Here is an 11529-nt window from a genome sequence, read left to right as displayed (position 1 = left end):
TCGCGCCGCGCCCCGACTGGCCGCGCCGAGCCCTGATTGGCCGAGCGGCGGCGGCCGTTGGGTTTGAACGCGCGGCGGGCGGCGGCGCTCCCGCTCCCGGTCCCGGTCCCGGTCCCAACCCCCCGGTCCCGAGCCCCGACCCCGGCCCTCCCCGCCATGGCTCCCGGGCGAAAGAAGGCTGGCGCGAGCGCGCGCCGCAGGAAGCTGGCGGCCTTCCTGAAGGACTTCGACCGCGAGGGTAGGCCGGGAGCGGGGCGGGGGCGGGCGGCGGGGAGCGGGCCCCGGGCCCCGGGCCCCGTTCCCGGAGCCGTGGCTCAGCCGTGTGCGTCCCCGCAGTGAGGAGCCGGGCGGAGCAGCTGCGGACGAACGGGCAGCGCCTCGTCAAGGAGGTGGAGAACCTCTACAACATCGAGATCCTGCGGCTGCCGCTGGCGCTCCGCGAGATGAACTGGCTGGACTACCTCGGTACGGGGCGGCACCGGCACCGGGGGAGGGACCGGGCTGGCGGGCCGCGATTTCCCTTGGAGGATAAAACCCAGCGGTGCTCAAGGAGCAGCCGGGGTCTCCTCTGACTGGGAGCCCCCCCCCCGGCGGCCCGCTGGCTGCTCGGAAGCTGCTCCCTTTGTCAGAGGCTGCTCGCCCGCTGCCCGGAAAACTGGTTTGTACTGGTTCGTACTGGTTTCTTCCGTCCTGGCGGTGGCGTGGTGAAGTATGTCTGCGTGTACGGTATAGGCTGTCTCGGATACGTGCTGAGTTTTTTAAAAATATCTTCTTTTTTAGCTAAAGGAGGAAGCAAAAAGGTGCTGGAAGAGGCAGCAACGGTAGGTATCTAGCACAAATATTAAGTTTTCTGATGATGTCGCGCACTACTGTAGGAAACGAAGGGTTTCCTGTGTCTGTAGGAGCAGAGGTCACATAAATTCTTTCACAGACACTGCAGTAAGAGACAGCTGTTGTATACGATACAGGATTTGCGTGCTCATGCTGCTCCTTCTCTGTCTTTCCTTACCTGCTTGATTTCACTCCCAGATCCCCAAGAGCACACGCGCTTTTCAGTAAGTTAAAGTATTTCTAAACTGGTTGAGCAGCAGGGCGTAGGCAAAGTCTACTTGCAGCAGCCAAATAAGGCACGTTAGTCCCGAATGGCGTGCAGACCTCACATGTTGTTGTCGCCTCCAGAATAACGTGAAGTTCCCAGTCAGAGCACAACCAAAAGCATGGAGGTATTCTTGCTATAAAATAGTTAGGGATTTGCTCTACAAATTGGATTTCTCAGAACTATATGCTACTGATAATCCTAATGGTGCCGTGACTGTTTCTTAATTTTAGGCAGACTTGGAAATAACAGAAATAAACAAGTTAACAGCAGAAGTTATCCAGACTCCTTTAAAAATCATCAAGAAAGGTCAGTTTGTTTTAAGCATTGTGACAAGTTTGGTGAGATGAAAGCATGTCATGGTTTACCTACTCTGAATAATAATTCAGTTCTTTCTTGCATTTCTCAATATATTTAAAGACAGGAAAATAGTCCTACTTTTATCCCTGCTGTCTGCAGTAGCTCTACTTAATTTTCTTAAAACACCAAAACCATTCAAAATAGTGCTCTGTCAACCATTTGGATTACATTGGAATTTGGATTTCAGAAGCAAATTGTTGCCAAAAATCCTTGTGGTTGTTTACTGTTTACCTCCACTGCTAGCTAATAATGTAGCTATTATTTATTTTCAACTTAGATAACACTTTCTCTTTCTAGTGGGAAAATCGAAGCAAGATATTGAGGCTATTGAAGAAGAAGCAGAGCCTCCTTTGCTTCCTCTAGCAAAGAAAGCAAAACATGATAGCCAATGTCTTCCAGAGCTAGAAGCTGAAAATGTTAATCCAAGAACTGGAAAGGTAAATAGTTACTCTTTGTGATAACTTTATTCCCAAGATATAAACTACTGACTGAGATGGTGCCTATGATAATATAGCTGTCCAGGATACTTCGAGGGGGACTTCGAAACAGGTATCATTTCCTGTGTCCTGGTTTCAGCTGGGATAGAGTTAACTGTCTTCCTAGTAGCTGGTACAGTGCTATGTTTTGAGTTCAGTATGTGAAGAATGTTGATAACACTGATGTTTTCAGTTGTCGCTCAGTAGTGTTTAGACTATAGTCAAGGATTTTTCAGCTTCTCATGCCCAGCCAGGGCACCTGACCCAAACTGGCCAACAGTGTATTCCATACCATGTGACGTCCCATCTAGTTTAGGAACTGGGAAGGGGGGGCAGGGATTCGCCGCTCGGGGACTGGCTGGGTGTCGGTCAGCGGGTGGTGAGCAATTGCCCTTCGCATCATTTGTACATTTCAATCCTTTTATTACTACTGCTGTCATTTTATTAGTGTTATCATTATTAGTTTCTTCTTTTCTGTTCTATTAAACTGTTCTTATCTCAACCCAGGAGTTTTACTTCTTTTCCTGATTTTCTCCCCCATCCCACTGGATGGGGGGGGAGTGAGTGAGCGGCTGCGTGGTGCTTAGTTGCTGGCTGGGGTTAAACCACGACATCCTGAAACTTCTAGCAATAGGAAGCACAGAAGCTTGTAGGGTGTTTGTTTTGGGACTCTTGTGCCATAAAAAGGGAGCCTACTGGGCCAAATGTTTTGTATGGAAGGATTTGTTTGTTGTGGACTCTGCTGTCACACGAGAGTGAAGTAACTGATTCGGTGACTAATGTGTGTTTCAGGCGAAGGCATCCACTAAGAAAGTGCCAGTGTCCAGGAGCAAAAGAGCTCCTTCAGCAAGAGTGAAGCGCATGAGTAAAAGGTAAGAGGGGATATCTTTTTTACTGGATTTCAGAAATGGAGAATAAGTGTATAGTGCTAATATAACTCTAAAATGGAATGGAGCACAGTTTAGTAGGCTGGTTGATGTAGTTGTGCCATGCTATAGCAAAAAAATCAGTGATCTGAAAGTGAATGAAAAATAGGCACCTTCCTCTCCTGTGATGACCAGCTATCCCTAGCTTTGGGGTACACCTTTAGGTAGTAAGAACCTCTGGTTTTCTGTGGTGCTAACCTCGTACAAGCACTATCTTATCACAAACTTGAATATTTGTTAAAAATATTCTTATGAGCAGATGTTTATTTATTTCCCTTTAACAGACCAAGCAAAAACAACTTTATCACTCCAGCTACTGGTAGAATTGTTGATGTCTGTGCTCGAGGAGGTACCTCCATGATCACACCCAAATTTGATTCCAGGTTTGTATTCTGTTAAATTTCTCTGTTAATCTCTTATGTAGGGAAGTGCCTTGCCATTTGCTTTATGTACGTGTCTGTCTTCTGTTTGCAACATAATCCTTAGTGGCCCTTTGAACCCGGAATGAAAGACTTTTAGTCAGAGTGCTTTGAGAAATTGCAGTGAGATTACTTACCTATAACTTTTTGTTTCAGAATTTTCAAGACACCGGGTTTGCGCACACCCGCAGTAAATGAACGTGTTTACACCATCTCTGCCAATGGCAGCCCCCTTGCTGACAGCAACGATATCTTCATTACAGTCCCTGTTGGAGGAGGGGAGGTAAATCAGGAACTTTAATCTGTAGAATCTATGCTGAAGGGATAGCTTGTAAGTTCTTGGGGGCCTTACCAGCTTCAGGTCATCCACTCTTGTCTCTTTAGTTGTGCCACTGCAGTTTATCAGGGGATTAATCTAGCTTAAAAAGAACCTTGAAAGATTTTTAGTCAGAAGTGGGAGCTGGTCAAGCTGGTCAAAGCAGAATGTAGAATGCTGTTTTGCCATGTATTTAAGTAACATTTAAAGTAGCTTCTGCTGGCAGTGATGTGTTAATGCACTGCAAGGAAGGTAAGAGATGAGCTTCTGGTCCAGCTGAATATAGTTCTCTGCCTGTATGTGGCCTCCTAGTATGCTTGAATTCTATTTACTTTTATTTTTTAAGTTTGGGGTTTGGTTTTTTTGCTGCTTCCAGCTACTACAGCTGACCAAACAGAAAACCTAAGATTTGGGGTTTTTTTCACAGAGCATTCGTTTGACAGCAAGTGATTTGACCAAGAAGAATCTTCTTCATCTGAATCCAGAGGCCCAAGGAAGTATGAAGAAGCTATCAGTAAGTCTATATATTTTTGTCAATCATGTCCTGAAGTTGTAAGGCAGCACTGTCACTGTCATTTAGTCCTTGGACTGTTCAGCTCTAATAGAAACTCCTTATTTCCCCCGCCCCACCCTTGTCTTGTATTTTGGCTCATGTCGGTGGTCAAGAAGAAGCAGGAGCTGAGAAGGGAAGGAAAGGGAGTAGCTTTACATCACATCTAGCTTAATACAAACTGTGGATAAACCATGTACTTCTTGAAGAGCTATTGTCAATGTTTTGAAAAACTGAATCAAAACTGAAAGTGTCTTCTGCTTCAGGCAGAAGTTGTAACTGGTTGTGGGATATAACAGTGTCTTGTAGAGTACTGATTAATTTCTCTTTCTTTCTAGGTTCGTCTCGCACAAGCTTGCAGTGTTGCAAAAACCCATAGATGAAACTCGGCAAATGTTGACATCCCTCTGTAAATACAGAATGTTACATTTAGGACTGCTGCCTTTAGTTCTTTTTCTGACTTGTGTCTTCCTTCCATTAATTTACCAAATGGAAGTTCAGAACTAATTTTTCTACCTATAATATGTAATGGGATTAGAATAAATTGCTTTTTTTTATTCAGGAAAAAAAATGCTTTATTTCCTATTTCCTTTAAGGTTGAGACCAAGATACAGTTATCTTGGGCTTGCAGATGATCAAGCTGGGCAGGAAAGCTATTCTGGTGTCTTGCAGAAGATGTAAGCAGTGGACACAAGTGACTGGAGTTCGCATCTGTCTGGGCAAAGAAAGCAACAGATCAGATTTGTTGCTTCCTTCCAGGCACATCCTTTCTTTGCAAATGTGCTTAAAAGGTGATGACTATCTCGGTATAGTACCTGAAATACCTAAAGGCAAGTTACGGGTGCCTGGGACCAAATGGAAAGCTTCTTGTAGTTCATGATGCTGCCATGAATAGCAATCCTTTTGTTCTTATAGCAGCCATTGTATTTGTAACTGGCTTTGAGGTTTTTATAGTGAACTTATGCATTTTATTGTTTTTGAAATAAAAGATCACAGGTACTTTAACTTAACAGAATCAGTCATCTAGACTGCTGGGTAACTAGATTACTGAGAGTAACCTTAGAGCTACTGGAGTATCTCTAATGTGAGAAAACTTTGCTTTTTCCTTTACCCCCTTCAAAATCTTTAGGAGAAGCAGTGCTCCTGGAACTGACTATAGACAGGGAAGAAGAAAGCTAGGACTAGTCAAAACATTGTTCTTCCCTTTCTTCTCATCTAAATTGAGTTGATTCAGTGCATTTCTTTGACAAAGAGCCATATCCAATAAATACTGTTTGTACAGGACAAAATAACTTAGTCATTAATGTGTTGGGTCTGTGTCGTTCCCCGCCCCCCCCCCCCCCTTGCTTATAGAAAATACAGAGAAATGTTGCTCCACTTCAAATTCATGAAAATTCAACTTTAAATGCAGCCTCCTGGGAAAGGGTTACTGAATGTGTATTTAAAAATGTAAGCAGGAGCACTCATCTGGCTTGACACTTCCTTGAAAAATGAATTAGGGAAGAAGTCCTGTATTTGCTTTCCTACAACTGTCTTATTTTTCAGCAGCCTGGAAAAGCAGAGCTCTCTAGAAGTGCTAGGTCTCTGTGGGAAGATTGCATAAAGTCTTAAAATGTAAAAGACTCCTCTCACTCAAAATCCAGGGGTTTATTTTTATTGTGAATCTTTGAAGCTGGTACAGGATGGGAGAGGACACTTCTCCTGTCTGTTGGACTAAGATGCAGAATCCCTTAAAAGCGTGGTTAGCTTTGATTCCTGAAGCGTTATTCTGTATGGATTATACAAATCAAGTATGTAAAACTGCATCTGCAAGAGACTACCTGATAATCCTTCCTCTGTTTCAGCAGGGAACATTTTAATGAGAACTTTTTAATTGGCATGTTAAGAGAGCATTCAGAGTAAAGATCTTTGCTTCTCTAACTTTGTCTAAGATTTTTTTTTCTAAAAATAAGCCTGTTTCTTTGTTAGCTGGCGTACTGTCCTTTCCAAAGATACCTTTTTGTCCTTGATTAAAGCCTCTTTGAAGGGGCTATAAACAAGGATGTTGAGACTTTGGGAATTTTTCTAGGTTTGGAAAAGTTCTACTTTTGGCAAAAGCCAAGTCTACAGCATGATTAAGAAGGAAGACTAGGAAAAGCTGCTATCAGAGGTAACTTATGCTTTGGTGTAAATCTTTCATGCAGCCTGTGGCATGGGAAAAACTTTGTAGAACAGCATTCATGCATGAATTTCCTTTAAAAAGCAAGCATGTCACTGTAATGCGAACCTCAAGTATATGCCAGGTATTTGGAAATCACTATTTAAGAGGTTTTGGTAGCTTCTAAGTCCTAACTGCAGGTGGCAATATTGTAAACTACTAAGCTACAGGTACACTTGCCTTGCTGTCCTCATTGAATTCTGTTAACATATTAATTAAAAAAAACCCAACTAGTTAAGCTGTGAATAAAACTGTAACATACTTGCTTGGATACTGCTTTAAACATGTCTTTACTAGGAAGAAAATGAACTAAAATGCTTAGCTAGCCTAGGGAATTCTTCTGTTAATACTGTCTCCTTTCAAAAGCTATAGTTAACATTCTTTAAGGCCCTGCATTGACATGCTTGTTACACTATCAGTCATTTCGGTCTCCTGTTTAATGCTGAGGTTGTAGTGTTGTTACTTAGTAAATCCAGGAATTAATGTTTTTGCTAGTACTATTCCTCTAGATTATCGAGTCTCGAGTGGTAAGGAGATGCAGATACGACCTGACTGCTTCCTCAGACTTCTCCAACGCAGACGTGAAAGCCTTCTGTCCCTGCAAGCCTGCCTATCTAGCTCTCCAACAGCAGAGGCATACCTTTGTTTCTAACTCTAGATTTATTTGCTATACATTCCTGATTCTTCTGGAGGATGAGAGGCCATATCTGCTATTATTGAGGCTAACACATTATTTATGCCTACAGCAAAAAATTGCTTCCAAAATAGCGTTTAGCATCTGGAAGATTGAAAGAAGCAAACCTGTAGAACTTGGGCAGGGCGGGGGGGTTATGACTGCATTTCGGTCCATACCTGTTTGAGTTGGCTGTGTGCTGAATTTGCTCTGCAGAGTGTGGAGGCAGCATAGCTCAAGGTTCCTCTTTGCAGAGGTGGTACTGCTGAAGCGTGGCATTCCCAGCACAATGCAACCAACAATGCTGTTAATATTCAAGCTTCCTTTTCCAATTGTCAGAGTGAGTTAATTGTATCTGACATGAATTAGAGCTATCTGGCAGCTAATAGCTAAACAGATTCATCACCATTTTGCATGCTGCCTGCACCACGTGCTACTCTAGAACATGGGTAAGCAGTATTTCATTTTTCTGCAGTTTTATTGCTCATGTAAATTGTTGGCATCACTTCTGCCCCTTTCATGACAGTTGCATTTTGTTTAACAAAGCTAGAACCTCCCTCTTCAATTCAAGGTTTATGAGGGCAACACAGGGAAGCTGGCTGACTTTTTTGTGGATTTTGGGGAGGTTTCGTTTGTGTATTATTTGTATGCAAGCCTGGCTGTAGTCTGAACTGCTCTTTAAACTGAGTGATGGGAAATAAAAAGCAATGCAGGAAAATAACTGTTCTGTCAGGTTGGAAGACGCTGCATCCATCACTGGCCAGAGCAGTTCAGCCTACAGAAAGAGACTGACATTAGCTTGTGTCATCTGAGCTGCTGCGGACATGGCTTCAGGGACTGCCCTCTGAACAGAGCCAGTCTTGAGGGGAGAGGCCAGAGGGCATTGAGGTGCCGTCTCAGAATATCGCTTCTGCATATGTTCTTCCCAAGAACTGAACTATGTGACCTCCAAGGGCCTGGGTTTTGCATTAATAGGTGAGGCTCTGCAGAAGCAATTAAAGGCCCCCATGTTTTGCAGCTCCTTCCATGAGGAAAAAGTGGTTTTCCTGGTTGTCATTTCAGTCATGATGAATACTGCCCAGGGCTGAGAGCTGTGGCTTTCTTGTAGGAAGGGTGATTTGGGGAGTAATGGCCACGGTTTGCTAAAAGATTGTTGAGCACTGACTTTTTAAGATCAAAACTCCTGACCTGAACCAGAGCTCTTCCAAAATAAGTTTCCCTTGGGACAGCGCAAGCTGCAGAAGGAGAGCTGCTGGTACTTTCAGGAGCACAGACCCGGCAGGCAGCAAGCAAGTAGCAGGGTGTGTCTGTGTTTCACCAGGGTTGTTATAGTGCTGGATAGCTACAGTCTTGCAGGAGAAAAAGCATCCCTGCCTTCCCCTGGCTGGCTGGCATGGAGCTCAACCAGCCAACCCTCCAGACAGGAGTTCCCGCTCACACCAAGCGGGTGCAGCAGTACGCTGTGCGCTCAGAGGATGCTTGAGAGTCTCGGTGCTTGTGCTGCAGCTTTGCTCTGGGTGTGAGAACTCCAAAGTTCAGCCCAAATTCGTAATGGAAATGTGAAACTAATGATCTAGAGAAATAATGAGCAGAATAGGTACCCAGTGATGTACCTTCCCCAGGATGTGCTGACATTGAACTCCCACAAAGGGACTGTGTTAGATAATGATCCTAATAGGTGGCTCTTCCAGGCAATTTGATAGATGTGCACTATCAAGCATTGTCAGAAATAGCTCCATATACAAAGCAAGCGTTTATCATCATGGACACCTTGCAGGTGGTCACTGATTCAGTGACATTGTAAGAAATAAATAGATAACAATTCGCTGCTTGCTGATAGAAGGGATGATAGTTTAGAACAAATTAGAGCTGTCTCTAGGCAATTTTTTCATGCACAAGTTTTTGATTTGAAGGTGCAGGACAGCACATGCGACTCCTCCAGCTGAGCTGTATAATTCCACCAGAAATCCACGTTTTCTAGGTCAGCTGAAGGCATAAGAAGGGGAAGTATTCCTTAGCATCACTGAAAGAGGCATGGAGGAGTTCATAAGTCATTTCTCTTGTCTAAATAAGTGATTGGGAGAACTGCAAATTCAAAGGTGAAATGTATATCTGGAAACCCCTGCCATTTTGGTGAGTTTAGTTGAGCAGGCTGCATCTCCAAATTTTATGTTCAACTGCAGTGTCTGCAGCTAGCAGTAAAGATATTCTGCACACCAAAAATTCATCCATTTGTGGAATCTGAGTAATTTTGAAAGCACAAATAAGTCTCAGGGGTCAGGGAAATAACAAGAAAAGACATCTTTTGCTTAATCAATAGGACAAATTGTCCTAGTCAGTGTGTGCACAAACTGACTTTTCAATATGAGTTCCCACATCTCAGTGAATCGGAGAGGGCTGTCTGGGGACCAGTGAGAAGTTCAAGCTCCTAGTGTCAAGTCTGTGATGCATGATACTATTCCCTTCGATAAGGACTCAGCTTCCAGTGGCCTTTCTTGGTGAGGACGGGAGCTCTCTTCACTCCCATCCCAGCATGCGTTTGCATGCCACCTGATTGCAGCTGGGATGTTACACTGGCTCTGCTCTAACTTGAATCTTCCTTCCAGCAGTTCATAGCTGAGCAATGTGCAGTTTTTAATGAGGTGAAAAGATAATCTCCATCAGGGAGATGAGTCTATGGATCCCAGGTCCTGCTGCCAGCTGCGTTCCTGCCTGGTCCACAAATCGCAAGACATGGCCAGCTGGTTCCTCCCCTTGCTCCTTACACTGCTTCTGCTGAAGGGGAATGGGCTGTTTGGAGCCACAGTCAGCGACGCTGATGGCTGTTGGGAGATTGCAACACGGCAATGAGGAGGCCCAGCCGGTGGTGTTCCTTGGCACAGTGTCGGACTCTTGTCACGCAGAAGTAAGTGGTCTCCGCACTGAAGAACTGCGAGTCTACCAGTGGAAAGAGAAGTAATGGATGGTGCAGAGGTGAACACAGGGATTCAGCTCTGCGGCTGCCTCCTGTGGGTCGTCAAACCTCTCCCTCTGTGATTGCTGATGGAATGGATGCTCTAAGAGCAGAGTTACAAGGCTTGAATTACCCTTCATCAGCTGGGGGCGCAGCCTGCCAATGCTGTTTAAGCTTCTTTAACTTTGCCTTTTATTCCCTTCTTTCTTTGTGGGCATTTTTTTGGTGGGGGTTTTTGGTGGGTGGGGGTTTTTTTGTTGTTTTTTGCTAACTGACGAAGATTTAACATTTAATTAACCTGACTGACATCATTTAGCAGTTGGGCACTCAATTAGGTATAATGTATTAATTAGAAGACGTGAGTGGTGGTGGGTTTTCCAGGCTGGTGTCTCGCCGCAGGGAAGCCGTGCTGCGCAGTGTTTAACGATGTCTGCGCTGCTTCGGACAGCCGGGTTCTCCCCATCACCATCTGCCGTAACACGATGTTCCCTGTGGGACCTTACAGCCCTTCAGCTCATGCTGTATCCTGTGTCACTGTGTGTGATGGGGGTTTCAGGAAACAAATCAAACACTTGTTTGCCATGGATTTAGCTGCGGCTTGTGTTCCTCTAATTGATTGTGCTGCAGGACTCCGGGTGAATCCTGGAGGTGTGCGGTGGGAGAAGAGCCTTGCTGTGATGCTTGCTTGTCTTCCCACATGCATGCGTGCTCAGAGGCAGGACAGGTGGTCTGTTGGCAAGTACCCGATGGCTTAGCAGGGAGGGATACACTCATTGGCGATATTCTCTCTTGGGGAAGTTGTATAAGGAGCCAGAGGGGCTGTAGCTTAGCTTCTGGGTAAGAAATTTGTTGATGATCAGACGAGTCTCTGGGAGGGTGTGCTGCTCTGTGGTGAGGTCCTTAGGAGAAGAGGTTGTCCCATGTGCGGTATCTGCTGTCCTCCAGTCCACCGCTGTTACTCCTGCATGGCTGTGAGCACGGCTGTAAGGAGGATGGCGTTGGGTGACAGCCCATCCCTCCGGGTCCTGCCAGCAGCCGACTGGCAAAACGAGGAGGGTTTTGCCCTCCCTGTGGCAGCACCAGCCTTTGCTGCCTGGATCTGAGGGTCTGATGCCTCCGAGGACAGAGGGGGAAGCCGATTACCCAAATAGCCCAGTCATCTGGAAAGGGAACTGTGAGTCTGGCTCCCCTCCGGCCACAGTGCCGTCCCTGCAGGGTGAGAAAGCCGGGTGTGCCAAGCAGCCTCCAGCAAGGTGAGACCTTTCCTGAGGGGTACATCAAGTATTTCCTTCCGTGAGAGGTGCCCACAAGGCAGGCTGGGTCTTGGCTTTCACAGCCTGACAACTGAAAGTTGGAGCCTGTCAGGAGACCAAAATAAGTATATCCAATTTATTCATAGATGGTAGCTTTCTTAAAGGCAGGATTTCTTTCACAGCTGTGCTGCAAATCAGATCCATGTTGTCCAGTGAATCTCATTTACAGCAAGATAATATGAAAACTGATGTGACTGGACCTCGCTGTGGGATTGCAGGGTGCCACTGCTCGGCTGTCACATCGGAGCTG

General features: G+C 45.3%; 1 protein-coding gene across 1 annotated transcript; it reads left to right on the top strand.

Moving 5' to 3' along the window:
* Nucleotides 1-62: 62 nt before the first annotated feature.
* Nucleotides 63-6003, top strand: CDCA8 (cell division cycle associated 8). Its single transcript, XM_075048695.1, has 10 exons — nt 63-238; nt 337-465; nt 781-821; nt 1330-1405; nt 1754-1893; nt 2725-2804; nt 3143-3241; nt 3434-3560; nt 4021-4107; nt 4482-6003. Exons 1-10 carry the CDS (start codon nt 157-159, stop codon nt 4524-4526), a joined length of 906 nt encoding a protein of 301 aa, XP_074904796.1. The 5' UTR covers nt 63-156; the 3' UTR covers nt 4527-6003.
* The last annotated feature ends 5526 nt before the right edge of the window (nt 6004-11529 follow it).

Source organism: Buteo buteo, chromosome 16 (assembly GCF_964188355.1).
Source record: "Buteo buteo chromosome 16, bButBut1.hap1.1, whole genome shotgun sequence".
NCBI lineage: Eukaryota > Metazoa > Chordata > Aves > Accipitriformes > Accipitridae > Buteo > Buteo buteo.
The sequence above is the reverse complement of the archived record's forward strand: the minus strand, read 5'-3'. Positions and strand labels throughout refer to the sequence as shown.

Coding starts and splice junctions, on each gene's coding strand:
- CDCA8 (XM_075048695.1), top strand. CDS start 157: ATGGCTCCCGGGCGAAAGAAGGCTGGCGCGAGCGCGCGCCGCAGGAAG. Junction 1,894..2,724: donor TTAATCCAAGAACTGGAAAG/GTAAATAGTTAC, acceptor TGTGTGTTTCAG/GCGAAGGCATCCACTAAGAA. Junction 3,242..3,433: donor ACACCCAAATTTGATTCCAG/GTTTGTATTCTG, acceptor TTTTTGTTTCAG/AATTTTCAAGACACCGGGTT.